The sequence below is a fragment of the Meleagris gallopavo genome, chromosome 4 (genome assembly GCF_905368555.1).
Source record: "Meleagris gallopavo chromosome 4, MGAL_WU_HG_1.1, whole genome shotgun sequence".
NCBI classification, from domain to species: domain Eukaryota; kingdom Metazoa; phylum Chordata; class Aves; order Galliformes; family Phasianidae; genus Meleagris; species Meleagris gallopavo.
The window spans coordinates 41506508-41520913 of NC_139407.1; the positions used below are offsets into that span (position 1 = coordinate 41506508).

The 14406-nt window shown below is 38.2% G+C and overlaps 1 protein-coding gene across 4 annotated transcripts in view; it reads right to left on the reverse strand.

Annotated features, from left to right (window-relative positions):
* Positions 1–9806: 9806 nt before the first annotated feature.
* Positions 9807–14406, reverse strand: part of FAT1 (FAT atypical cadherin 1) — a 103128-nt gene continuing 98528 nt past the window's right edge. For 3 of the 4 annotated variants that reach the window (XM_085223038.1, XM_085223036.1, XM_085223037.1), the window contains 2 exons: positions 12208–12243; positions 9807–11274 (listed from right to left, as the gene is read on the reverse strand). In XM_085223038.1, the coding sequence (XP_085079164.1) occupies positions 10649–11274; positions 12208–12243 (662 nt within the window). In that variant the 3' untranslated portion in view covers positions 9807–10648. The remainder of the gene's footprint in view (positions 11275–12207; positions 12244–14406) is intronic. The other variant, XM_085223039.1, reaches the window with a different exon arrangement.

Genomic DNA, 14406 nt, shown 5'->3' on the forward strand with positions numbered 1-14406 from the left:
TTTGATTAATTTTGCTTGATAATGTATGCAGTGCTTTGCAGATCCACTTGTCTCACCATAGCAGTTAACAGCGGCCCCTTGTGATATGAGGAAAGGCTTCTGACATTCAGAATTTCTGTGTATGCAGCACTGATTAAATTCAGCTACTGCTGAATGGAAGTATGAATGCTGGAAGGCGGCTCTGCTTGCTACATGTGAGGTTGCCAGCAGTGCTAAGATAACAGCATTAGTCAGAGTGAACAGTAGAAGGAAAGAAAGAAGGGAAAACCTGAGAAATCTTTTTTGCTGTGGTGCCGGGCACCTGGCAGCTCCCTTGCTGGGCTGTGCTCTACAGAACAACCTAGAAGTAAAGCAAAATGCTTTAATAGAGGAAAGAACTGGGCTTTTAGAGAGACAGAATGTTATCTAGTCCCCAAATCAACTTTGTTAACCCATTATTGTTCTGAAGTGGTTCAGAAGGCAGCAACTGGCCAGCAGTGAGTAAGCTGGTGGCCAACCGCATAGCTGGCATCTTGTCTGGAACTGAACACCAGACAATGTTGGAAGGGTTCTGCTCCTCTTGTTTTAGTGACCTAGTAGTGTACTTTGAAGGTGGTATGTTTAGTGGTGGTGAGGCCTAACTTACAAAGGATGATGTTGCAGAAGTGTTTGATCTACCAAGAGTAATAGATATTTCTCCACATGCTATGAGCATATCTGTGTCTCGGGCTGATTGAGAGGCTTGTGAAATGCTCTGGAGGAAGCTCCAGCTATAGACTATTGGTATTATGGTTGCCAGTGTTTCCCAAAGCTGTGGTGTTAACACAGCATTGCATTGCCTTGTGTTGTTCTTGGATACTTATCTGGATATGTCAGCCCTTTCCTTTTCACAAATATAGAGCTGAAATAGAAAAGCATTGATGAGTAAAATCTTGTTGAGTCCCAAATGTATCTATTGTAATAGGCAGTTGTTATTAGTTGAATTGAAAAAATGTCTAGCTTTGTAAATTCTAATGAAAAGATAGTCCACTGTTTCTTGTCTCATTTTTACTGTATAGTAATCCAAGTGAATAGAAAATCATATTAGAAGGCTACAGCATTAACTTTTAACATTCCCTGAAAGTGAATAGAATGTAATTCAGTTGCATTTTATGCATACTTATAGTCTATATGCACTAAGAATTCTCTGCTACTAACTTCAGGGTGTAGATCTCAGTATCATCTTCACTTTTTTTTTTTACTCTTTGTGATGAAGCATAAGTAAGGTTAGCTGAATGAGAGGCAGGACGATAATGGTTAATACCTGAAGTACTAATAGATTTTAAATTACAACTAACATTTTGCTGCCCTTCTAAGATTTGAAACAGCAAATTAAAACCATTCAAGAGTTCTCTTGTGGCAGTGACTTCTTTAAAGCCCTGTTCCTAGCACAGAAAACAGTTTCTTCAGTATTGTGTTACCTTAGAAGAATGTAGAAGAATTGTCACTGTAGGAAACAGTTAACAGTATCACCACATAGTAATGAAGTGAAAAAGCAATTTCAGGAATAGGACAGTAAAGGTAAGTTCTCCTTGGTTGAGACACTAAACAGAAAATTCCATTTAGTACAGCTGTGGGGAAGTTATTTTATCTTGCAAAATAAATGTTTAGAGGAGAGGAGAAAAAAAAAAAACATCTTTGGTCAAGTAAATCCTTAGTTCATCTTAAGAGAAAAACAACTGTTTATTTCATTTAACAAATCAGAGGAAACAGAATTGAAATAATTCACAGAAATGGGGAAAAGGCACTAGCACAGCTCTCTTGCACCTTTAATCAGTATTCCATGCTGTTTAAACTATTGTCCTTCAGGTGGGAAACGTTGATGAAAACACTGCTTTGCACGAAGGACTCCTATTTCCATTTTTCTCTTTCACAGTCTTGTTGTAGCATTTTTATTTATTTATTTTTTTTTCCAGAATCAACTCGTCTGAATCATCATTCCAGAATCAAATCTGGTTATCTTTGAGTACTAATACTAGCAGCATTTTTTTTTTTTTTTACTTATCATGAATTGCTGTTGCTGTCCTACAGCTATCTGAATAAAAGCAGAAATGTGCAGCTTTTGTCCCCTGATGCTGACTAAGTTTTTTCACTGCAGTGTCTGTGCAAGATTTGCTTTCATAATAGGTTCAACTGAACAGTTTGGATGAGCATTCTGTTAATGGCCATGTTGGCAAGTGTTCCTTTGTCCCTTACCTGTAGGAGCAAGAAAAGCATGAAAGGGTTGTACAGAGAATCTATGAATGCCCAGACTGGCACTGCTTGATTCAATTCAGCTGTCCTGTTACAAGCAGAAGATCAGACTGTGTGACCAGCTCAGTATTCTTGTTTCCTGGTGCTCAGTAGCAGAAATCTCTTTGTTACCATCTCATTTTTGCCTTTATACACAAATGGTCTTGATTTGATTCAGTAAAGCAGAAGGATTTACTGCTCCTAAAACAGTGGAGCAGGTTTATCTTTGTGATCCAGGCTGACAGAAGCAAAGATCATACTATAGAATCCTTTGTGTTGGAAAGGAACATTAAAGGTCATCTAGTCCAACTCCCCTGCAATAAACAGGGACATCCACAGCTAGATCAGGTTGCTCAGAGTCTGATCCAGCCTGGCCTTCAGGACAGGGCATCCACCATTTTTTTTGGGAAACCTGTTTCAGCGCTTCACTACCCTACTGTGTGTATGACATCAACAAAAAAAAACACTTCTTTTTTTCTCACATCCATTCTAAGTGTTCCCTCTTTTAATTTGAAACCATATTCTCTTGTCCTGTCACATCAGATACTGCTCAAGAGTCTGTCCTTTTCTATCTTATAGACCCTCTTTAAATAAGGAAAGATTGCTATCAGATCTGCCTGGTGCCTTCTCTTCTCGAGGCTGAACAGCTCCTCTTTCAGCCTGTCCATGTAGGGGAGATGTTCCACCCTTTGGATCATTTTTGTGGCCCTCCTCTGAATGCCTTCCAGCAGATTCGTGTCTCATCAGTTTTGAGGACTCTACATCTGGACACAGTTTCCAGGTGAGGACTCACAAGTACAGAGAAGAGGAATAGAATCACTTTGCTAGACCTGCTGGCCACTCTTCTTTTGATGCAGCACAGGATCTATTGGCTTTCTGTTAGGACTGTGAGAGCACATTGCTGGCTCATGTCCAACTTGCCATCCACCAGTACCTCCAAGTCCTTTTTAGCTGGTCTATGCTCAATCCTCAACTCCCAGTTTATAATGATTAGTGGGGGCTGCTGCAACCCAGTTGCAAGACCTTGCACTTGGCTTGACATCAGCGTCTCTTTGCTTGTCCACTGACACAGGCTACCAAAAAACAGGCACTAGGCTGTTCAGGCAGGATTTTCTCTTGGTGAAGCCATGCTAGTTGTCTCACATCACCTCTCTGTCTTCTGTATGCTTTAGCATAGCTTCCAGGAGGATCTTCTCCATCATCTTTCATGGCACAGAGGTGAAGCTGACAGGTCATCAGTTCCCTGGGTTATCCTTTCTATCTTTCCCAAAAATGGGTGAGACACTGCCTTTCTTCCAGTCACCTTGAACTTCTGACTGCTGTGACTTTTCAAATTATGACAAGAGTGACCTGGTGACTACATCAACCAATTCTCTCAGGATTCTGGGACTCATCTCATTGGGACTCATCTCATCGGGACCCATAAATTTGAGGATGTTCAGTTCTTCAGGTGGCCATGAACCTGATTTTTTGCTCTCAGAGGGAGGGAAGTTTTTCACCCTGCCTCCACCTTTCCACAGTCCTCTCTTTTTTTAATGACAAGGGATTCAATTTGCCTAATCTCTGAGACAATTAGGTTGTTGATTTGACTAGCTATTCTACATGACAAAGCCTAATTAAGATTATTATAGAAGTTATTTGACTTCATCCTTGTACAGTTGTTTCCAGACATGAGCAGAAGTGTTCAAAATAGCCTCTTTATATATTGCGTCATTTTTCTCCAACTCTGTACAGACAGATAGAAATTATGTGTTGCATGCTGTCCTTAAGACTCTCTGTAAGGTGGTTGTGAGAGATTACCCAAGTTGGATAGTTGTGTTTTCTGGTGTGTGTGTGTGTGTGTGTTTTTTTGTTTTGTTTTGTTTTGTTTTTTTTTAAATTAAACTCATGACTCTTTTCTATATAGGGTCTTTAAATTGTCTGATTTTTATTAAAGAAGTTTCTGGTACAGCAATTAAAAATGAATACAGGGGAAGATATTTCTGCATTTTTCCTCAAGAAAGCTGATTAGTTTTAGCCAACAAAAAGATAAACCCTTAAAGCTGCTTAAGATAATGTGCTTTACTACAGAAATAGGGAAATATTCCCTGGCATTCAAGGTGTAGCATAGCTAGTACTTTTTCCCTGCGAGAGGAGTGCATTGGTAGTGTCTGAACTGAATGGCAGCCTCTTATGCAAGATCTTTTCTGCACTTGTTTAACAGTATGTGTGAACACTATTGTTTTCTGAGAACAGAAATTCAGTCCTTACTACTGTGGCTCAGGCTGGAGGAACTGGGACTTCTGCAAAGTGGCTGTGGGCAGTTTAGCAGAGTTATGGGAGCAGGATTTACGAACCTTGGCTAGAACGGAGGTATTGGAGGGAAATGAATTGCAGTCCTTGTGAAACTGAGGAGACTTAAATTTGAGTCTGCTCACTGCTTCATAATATTAAATCCTGGTAATGGGATTTTTTGGGGTGGCCAATCAGAAAATTGTAGCAGTAGTATAGTGATAGGTATTTATCCTAATAGCTCTGTTAAAAGGAAGCTATTTTCCTTACAGGGAAGGATATCATGGGCAGCCCAGAAAGATTAACTACTGCCCAAGTAAGTTGGGACTTCAATTTGAGAAGTGCAGCTCCAGAATGTAGCTGTTGGAAAAGCTTGCTTGCTGAGCAAGAATTACCCAACTGATTCAAAAGAAACCTTGGGGATACACATTTAAATGTCAAAACAAAGGTGAGGCCTACTAAGAGATTTTGAAATTATTGTTAGAATATACTTCCTTGGACTTAAATGGGAACTCAGCTGTACTTTTCTTTCTGTAACTGTCTTCCTTTGACTCTCAAAACTTCTCACATTTTCCTTTTGTGCATGACTGGCTCTGATTTTTTTTTTTTTTTTAATTTGTTTGTTTGTTTTGAATTTTGCTCCTGCTATTATTTTCTTGCTTCTGCTGTTATTTTGGATACAAAACGGATCATTCAACTTTCACTTTCCTTGTTGCCCCAGGCTTTCTGCCTTCTTCTGCAGGATCTCTCAGGGTGGATGACCAGTGAAGGATGTGACTTAAACACTTGAAGACTCAGGCAAAATAAACATTCCTTCCACCCTTGTGTTTCTGAACCGTTACACTGAGTTTTTGCAGGTGAGACCTATGAAATTTCAAAGGGATAGAGTAGGGTTTGGTTTTAAAACAAAGAAATCTTAATACATAAAGCCTCGCTGCACTCATATCACTAATTATGATTTCAGCCATTTTCTTAGAGATCTGAAGTCTTTTTCCCTTAGTGAAACTCAAAGCAGAAGGTCCTGTTATCTTTATGGCCATCAGATGATGTTCATGGTTTGAATTAGACACATTTGAAGTCTTATGTTGGAAGTGACTCTGTGCTTAAAGTTATCCAGAAAAATATGAATTTAGAAAGCCAAAGCTTTCTGATGCAATGCGGTCTTTCCTTCTATGTTTCTTTAAAGTTAAATGCAAACTCTGAGAGGGATTTCAAATTGATGCTCTGGGGATTATGAGAATGAATCATACCATCATTAATTGGGCCTGTCGGTGCTCTTTCTTACTGTGAAAGCTTTTTCTCCAAACATACAAGAAAATATGAAGAAACGGAGAAGTGATTTGCAGAAAAATAAAGGCCTTTCATGAAATATGGTTCAGCTTTGGTGGTAACTCATTAAGCAAAGCCTCTTGCTATAATGTTCATAACCCATGTTCTTACTGACAGTCTTAATTCCTATATGATTGCTACAAAAGCCAAATTGTTTTTTTTTTTCTGTGCAGAGGTTTATTAAATTTGTGGTGATTATAATACTTTCAGATCAGTCTGGATTAGATATAGCAAATGGGAACCCTGGAGTTTGGACTCAGTGATCTCTAGAGGTCCTTTCCAACGCTTACAATTCTGTGAATCTGTGATCCTGGCTGTGAAAAGAGCAACACTGTCAAAAATGATGGCTATTTCAGTGTGTTTGGATGAATGGATCTTCATGTTTTTTTATGAGGGCTTGTAGTAGCTAGAAATCCTAAAAGTTGGCAACAGATGGAAAGTAATGGAGGAACGTAATTCTCGACTGTTTGCCCCTTGTGTGTGAAGTGCAGAGCTTGGCTGAGAAGCACAAAGATTCTGTGTGGAGATCTAGACTATTTCAGCTAGGAAATGATTTAACATTGTTTTTGGCTTAAGTTGATTAGATTTGTATCTCTTCCTACAGTGCAGGAATTTTCTGTGGGGCAATGTGGGACAGCACTTGCTGCAGAGCAGAGGCTGGAGGACAGTCAATTCCATTTTAGTATGAAATACTAAATTCCATTTTAGTGTGGAATATCCTTGGAAGAGGGACTTGAATCTTATCCTCCCTGATAGAAGTCTTACAGGATTGTCTGTTTCATTTGTTTTTGGTTTTATTTTTTACCTCATACTGTTAACAGGTAGAATTTATGTTCGTTCTCTGCTCCAAGGCAAAAATATAATGCTTTCTACAGTCCAAATAAAATACAAATTGGACAGAACAGTACTAACTTATACCCAAATCTTGTCAATGAAACCTTAAATTCTATAAGCTTATATGTGTTTTTAATAAAATAAGTAGGAGAATATGGTAGTAGTTTCTTATTCCCCTGTACAAGAAAGACTTAACTGGAGAGTCCAGCATAGAGTCAGTAAGATCATCAAGGGTCTGGAAACTTTTGTGTGAGGAGATGCTGAGAGAGCTGGTGTTTTTCAACATGGAAAAGAGAATGCAGGATATTCTTTTAAGACTTTACTATGGACATGCCAACTCCTTAAAAGTTGCAAGATGATTTTATTTATATTTTCCTGCCCAAACAAACAAACAAAAACAAAAAACAAACAAACAAAAAACCTGAAGTGAGCTTGTCTTAAGTTGTTATAAGATAGAAGTCTTGGGTTCCTGCAGAATCACAAAACATTTGAGGTTGGAAACAACCTCTAGAGATCATCTAGTCCAACCTTTGCATTTATCTAGTCTGTATTTCATTGGTTTGTCTGTGAACTTGTAAACTAACAGAAACTTTGTCTAGTAGTTTCTCAAGAGAAAGTGTGAACTTTGTATAGTGTAATGGTGAACAGTCTGGAAGAGGCAATTTCTGTTTCTAGAGAATAGATTCTTTTTGTGAGTACTCAGGTACTGCAAGTATGTTCAAGACTGTGCTTATATATCCTGGACTCATCTTCTATGAGTATTACAGATGTTCCTTGTACCATTTGACACGTAGGGAATACAAAGATCCTGTAGTAAAAATCATTCTGGAGTTCTAATTTATTAAATGACAGCTGATCTGTATTTGGCACTTGCACAAATATTAATATATTGCATAAGAGCTTATTTTGCAGAGATGTAGATTTCCCACACACAATCATAAAACCTTTGAAGTTGCAACTTACTCCATTGCTTCAAAGTGTGCTATGCCACTGATTTTTTTCTTTTTTCTTTTTTTTTTTTTTTCCCCCCCTTCCCTGTAATCAGCTCATGGCAAGAAAACAGACTGCATCTGGCAACAGATTCCCTTCTTGTGAGAACAGAGCTAGAGTGAACTTGAAGCATTAAATAGCAGCTATTTAAAGAAAGAAACCAGTGGCAGTAAATGCACACTGGGTACAGGGAAGAAGAGGAACTGATGAACCCATTATACATACAGCTGTATTCTGTCATCCCATGGATGCTAACTGGTGGAGATTGTTTTATTGTAGCTTGGACTCCTAGACTTAAGTAAAATTTCTTGTGTGGTGGTGTAGTATTATTTGGGAAATCAGGTTTAGTTGTGCTTACTGGACTTGAGTTGGCTGATAATAGCTCCTGGCACGTCTATAAAGTGAGCATTTGTTTAATGTGGTCTTAATTTAAACACCAGCTGCTAAGCTGTTGTGGAGTTGAAACTGCCTGTTGCTTCTGTGACTGATATATGATGCTATTTTTTTTTTTTTTTCACTGTGAGGTACAAAACTGTGTGCTGCTTAACAGCACTGGCCTTGCAGAGAGGAAAAAAGAGTATTATGACACTTTTCTATGCAAGGTTTTTCTGTTTTGGTTTATTTTTGGCAAGAAAGTTTGGAGCTGTTTGCAGTGTAATGAGACAGTTCCCTCAATACTGATAAACTATGGTTAAGAAAGTGTTGGTTCCTGTCCTTTGTACCTCTTAATTTCTAAAAACTCTTTTCCAATATTTATGCTCTAAACCATTAGCTTAAGAAAAGTTATGTAAGGTTTTCATCTTTATTCGAGTCATAAGAAAGAATGCAAGTCTGTGTACTGTTTTCATCTTACTGACTCCAGAGGTTCCATTTCTACCAAGGGCCAGATAATAAGTAATCTTGAACAGAACTGCCACATAACTTATCATCCATTTCTTCTTGAACTACAAAGTTTAAGCAGTGATCAAAATTAATATGGAGAGTATTATACCCTTTACTCAGTTGTGTAAGATTCTTTTAAGACCACTGAGGTTAAAAAAAAAAAAAAAAGCTTTAACAATGAGTCTGATGTACAGAAAACTCTGCTACTGGGGATGAATGCTGCAGCATAAAGCCTGAACGTAGTTTTAAGCCCACTCATTTTAGCTTTTTTACATGCATCAAGAGATTCTTACCTGCATATTAGCAAATTAACACTGAGGACATGGTGTGTCGTGCTGAGCTCGTGACTGTCATGAAATCTCTATGTTTCCACAATACAGTCTGCCAGGCTGCAACCTGTTCTGTTTTGTACAAAAATAATCAAACATACAAAGACAAATCCCATATCCTGGTCTCCCAAGTGGTAAAAGGCCTAGGCTTAGCTGCTGTATACCTGACAGAATTTGCAGTTGTACCTTTCCAAGCTGAAGAATTTTCTGAGACAGTAGGAAAAAATGCAGGTGAAAAGATTTCTAGCTGTAATAAAGAACACACTGATGTACTAGGGTATCTTGCTATGAGTTTTAGTGTTCCTCATGCAGGAAGTAAAAGAGTTATCTTACTCCTTTCACTCATGGTCAGAGCAAATTTAAGCTGGAGAACTGCGTTAGGGCCTTTGTTCTTTTCTGGTCAGAAAAATAGCTAGGCAATCTACAGATAAATGTTATGCTGTCCTGACTTGCATCCCGTGTAAATTTAATACAGGAGCCTGCAATTAAAATATTGCTTAAAAACCCACAAACTCAGAAATTAGTACAGAAATTTCAACATGGAAGGGCATAGTCAAGGAATAAATAGAAATGAAAATCCTACCTACCTAAGTAAATTCAGAAAAACTACTCAGTAAGCTAAATAATAGCTGATGATATATGTTTAAAGAAAAATGCAAACTGTGAGAAGGCTACTGAAGTTTGATACCCATCAATCTTTATTCATACTGGCCCAATTACTTTTTAAAACACCATTAAGTGGACACATACTGCCATCTAGTGAGCATCTCCAACAACTGCATTTTGATTTCTGAGGAGAGAAAAATGTGTTGCTTTGCGCAAGTAATTTAACACAGTACAAAACATAGACTTAAAAACGCTGCACTGATTGCTTTGTCAATTGTATGTTATATAGCAGAGATACACAGAGCAAGGCTAAAGTATTTTATTAATAATTTATTGTCAGTAAGAAAGACTGGCTAATGGTAATTTTCAGTAAAAACCTTTACAAGACCATTGGATCACAAATATACAGACACTATAAAAACCGTGTCATGGTGGTTTTGGTTTTAAACTGGTATGTAGAGGGTCTTCAACACGCTTTCCAAGAAGGGAAAAAACGTTTACAGTTCTAAAATACAGCAACCCACTTAAGACATTTCCATGTAGCTGACCCAGAAAAATATCAGACCTAACCTATGTACAATTGGAATTGTGTGAATATGTTGAAATCCTCATAATGAAATGTCAAACCTTGGTTTTGGGGGGAATACATACAGTGATGCCCTGATTATAATAACTCAGGGTGCTAGTTTTAATGGCACACAAACACCACTATTTTCAGTGGAAAACAAATTCACAAAATATCTACAAAATCTAGTTAAAACTATTAAAATCAAAACTGTACATAAAATTTACAAAAAGTAGGAGGAAATTAATTTTCATTAGATCTATATAAATATATGCATCATGCTAATATGGAGAAGTGGTATGTGATTTTTAACATAGACAATGCAAGTACAAAAAACACGTTCAAAAATGGCACAGTCAGTGTAATTCTTGGAACTGTCCAATTATAGTAGGTCAGGAAATGGAAATAAGCTGGTTTAGTGAAATGAACTGCATGATCCAATGCCACCATGCCAGTTTAGCTCACTGAAACAGAAGCATTCACTGAAGCTGGGGAAAGAGGGGGAGGGGAAAGAAAAACAAAAAGCTCTTGAAAATTGTTCTAGAATTGATTAAGTCTGTTAAGAGTCCAGGCACTTTGTTGAGTGTGAGTGTCAGACTTCTGTATGTTGCTGGGAATCAAGTGGAGGAATTTTCACATTTTCAAAATGACTATCATCTCCACTCTCATAGTCACTCATCATGACTTCAGACTCCATTTCACAGCATGCTGACACATCAGAGCACGAAGCCGTGGAAGCATACACAGACATGGACATGTTGTCTACAGTGGGAGCTTCAAAGTCTCTATTGTACCCTAATGTGTAAGGAGCATAAGGTTCTCTGTAATTGCCATTGGCACCACTGCTTGTAGTCTGAGGTTCAGACATGTCTGCAGGATAGTGATGGGGAAGATACTGATTAAGGTTAAACCTCTGCCTGCTTCTTGTAGAAGAACCCAAGCTACCTACGGCTGGCATGTCTCTGGGAGGCTGTATTGACTCAAACTGGTCACTGTATTCTGGTGGTAATGGTGGAAGCTCATCAGGTGCAGGGAAGTCATCAGGTGGAGGTGGAAAATCACTTTCTATGTCATAACCGCCAGGGTAATAGTCTGTATCGATGGCATTTGGATCTGTATAGAGGGGAGCTGACTCCTCTACCACTTCATAGTTTGGATACTCCTGGATACCTGGCAGCTGAACACTTGGCATCCAGTCTGATGTATCCCAGTGATAACCTAAAAAGTGAACATTAAAAAAAAAAAAAGTGTTAGTATCTCATCTTCAAGTCAGTCTGAATTGATAATTCAACGCATGTATTAAGACAATGCAGTCACTGTGATTAGGACGTTACTTGTTAATTGGAAAACAGTGTGCTTGGCTCCACAGAAGACATTCAACAAAACTTTACATTATGCCATGCATTAGATATTGCATCATTCACATTTAAACTTTTAAACTTTCTCAGACATGTCACCTAAAATGAGAAGAGCTGTATGTCACCTATGGAATGTGCTCTTACAATACATAATGGTATAGAATTGTTCACTGGACAGCAAATAATCAATGGTTTCCCTGGTGCAGCTAAATTCTTAATCAGTTGTTGTTTGAGTAATTAGAATTAGCTTGCTAACTGATGTCCAGTTTTCTTATCAATGTGTTTAGCATAAATAAATGTTGCTTTTCCTATGTAAAAAAAGGAATTTCTAACTGGTAAAGTATCCAGGCTACTTAAAGTGACTTTACCACTTGGCTGAATTTTAGTGTTAGGCTTTATAGTAACTCAAACAATAGCACCTCTCCATGTTTCCACACCTCTGATAAAATTCCTTTTTTCTTTCTCTACATGTAAAGACGTTCCACACTTGAATAAAAGAACAAAATCAGGCTTGATCACTCATGGCAGCCTTCCCTTGAATAAGGTTTTACTGCTCTGCTGAAAACCAGGTGTAAGCCTAACCTCATTTAAAAAGTGCCTATGTGTGTATATATTTTTAACCTGAATGCCAAAAAGGAAAATTAATACAGAACTGGAGTAAGGTGCAAATCTAGTAAAAAGAGTAATCACTGCAGACAAATGCACAGCAAGCAATTGATAGTAAGTCTGTGTTAAAACCAAGTGTTAACAAAAATATTTTGGTGCATATCAATGAACTGCATGCAGAAGTCACCTCTTGAATTGCTGAGGTCAGGAACAGCAAAAGATTCTTTAGTTGGCAGAATGAGAAGAAAAAGGAGAAAATACCTGTTGTTAGGAATCAAATACTAGAACCAATACGAAGACAAATATAATGACTGTCCCTAAGATGCTACCTTTATCTGTTTTTAGTATACTCTAGGTAAATATGGCTATTGAGCAGTACTAAAGTTGGCTTTTTTCCCTCGGGTCCTCCTTTATTAGACTTGAGCTGTAGAATTGCTGCTGAATCAATGTAAAGCCCACCTGGGACACTGTCTTGTTATGGTGTAATCTGGAGTTCACAGCCTGTTGAAATTCTCATTTCATCATATCTAGAACTTTCCTTATGGGGTAACAAGACTGATTCTTTTCTTGCTCCACACTCTCTTGGCTTTTGATACAGGGATACATCTATCAGGACTTGTACTTTCTAGTGTCTCACATGAAGATGGAACTTTCACTTTAGAATCTAGCTTCCACAGGCTGTGCGTGGGAGACCTACCTGTTGCTATACAGCAATCCCAACAACTTCTGCTTAGCACAGAACTGCACCTGTGCTGACAAACTTCAAACCCTTCTTTCTCAGGAATTCCTTATACAGGTCTGGAAGGAGGGATGCCTGCTTGTTCTGATCCCAGAATCATCTCCTCAGAATTGAAACTTGGATCTCAGAAAAGTCTAAGGTCTGAGACCCTTCAAATATCTCTGGTCTCCTCACCAGGAGAATGTTCTGACCATGAGACTACTTAAAAAACAGCTTCTGTGGTTTTGTAGGGAAACTGGGTGCAAATCTGAACTCAATAGGCAGATGACTGGCTATTCTGAGTTAAAGACCACTTAAATACAACAGCAAACTAGAACTTGATGTACCTATCTTCCTAGGTGACACTTTGTTACGCTGGAGCTCTATTTCCTCTTGCACTCAACATTGTTGTTTGCACAGAGCTACAGTCTTCTCTGAGGAGCAGTGCAGGGAATACAAGTCTATAACTATCCTAGCAGAAGATTGTGCAGTTGATGCTTCTAGGATACTTTTTGAGAATTAAAGACCAGACCATTGTCCCAGAGCCTGATCTTTGCTGAAGGTTAGAGCAAAGATCTCTGCTGCTCAAACTGGCACCATTCTGAGATGCTCCAAAGCAGAACTCTTTACCCACTGTGCTTTCAAAGAATGAATGCTTATTTAGATTAGAAACTTCCAAGTATTAAGAAGCAGGTGAGCAGGACATCTTTAATCTGTCCTTTCTGGATGGTTTGCAATGCATAAAATAACTGTTTTTCTTACAGTGATACTAAAATAATGAATATTTCCAACTGTCTTAAGAACTCGCTTTTGCTGCCTCTAATCTTGGAATCTTAGTCTTCCTAAGTTAGACTCTTAGTTTTTCTTAAGTTACTGTGCATTCAAAAAATGTTTAGCACTGGGGACTATGATCTATTTGTAAACATTAATGATATACTCTTCTGTGATTAGAAGTCTTTGCATTTGCCTACTTTTTCATGTCTCTGCATACACTAAAGAACGTGTACTTCAAATAAGAAGTCAAACAGAATCTTCAGGTACTGTAGGTATTTTTATGATCTTAAAATGGCTTTGTTTTCAGCAGGACTTCTATGGTTTCCTATTCTATTTTGTTTTTATTAAGAAATAAGAAAAATATGCTGTAGGTATCACTTCAGAAGTAGCCTCCACAGACTTGCAGTGGAGATCTAAAGGAGCAAGCAATTGAAAAGTCCAGTTCTATTCAAGTCTATTGTGTAGTTAGTGTTTGTATAGGCTCAGCAGCACTTCTATTACTACAACTATTTTGTACAGTTTCTTAAATGTTAGAAAGAAAATACACTGAATAGCTATTGTGCCTCCTTCTAAGTACAAATGGATATGTGCAAACAAGTGTGTGTACACATACAAACATGCCTTTTAGATACTCAGTAAGAACAGGAATTAAGCAACTACTTAAGCTGGTAGGGATATGCATGCCTGTACACCTCAATTGCATACTGTAAGTCAGTATTTTCTGCTATAGACAAACTCATCTAAGATGACCAGGGAGGAGTATATTGGGCTACTCGTGTTCTGCTCTGCCAGAGCCAACAGGGTAGGGGAAAGAAATGGAACTATGGGCTGCTGATTTTTCATCTATTTTGGTGTACATAATTATCTCTGATGCTGTCTCTGCCTGCCAGAAGC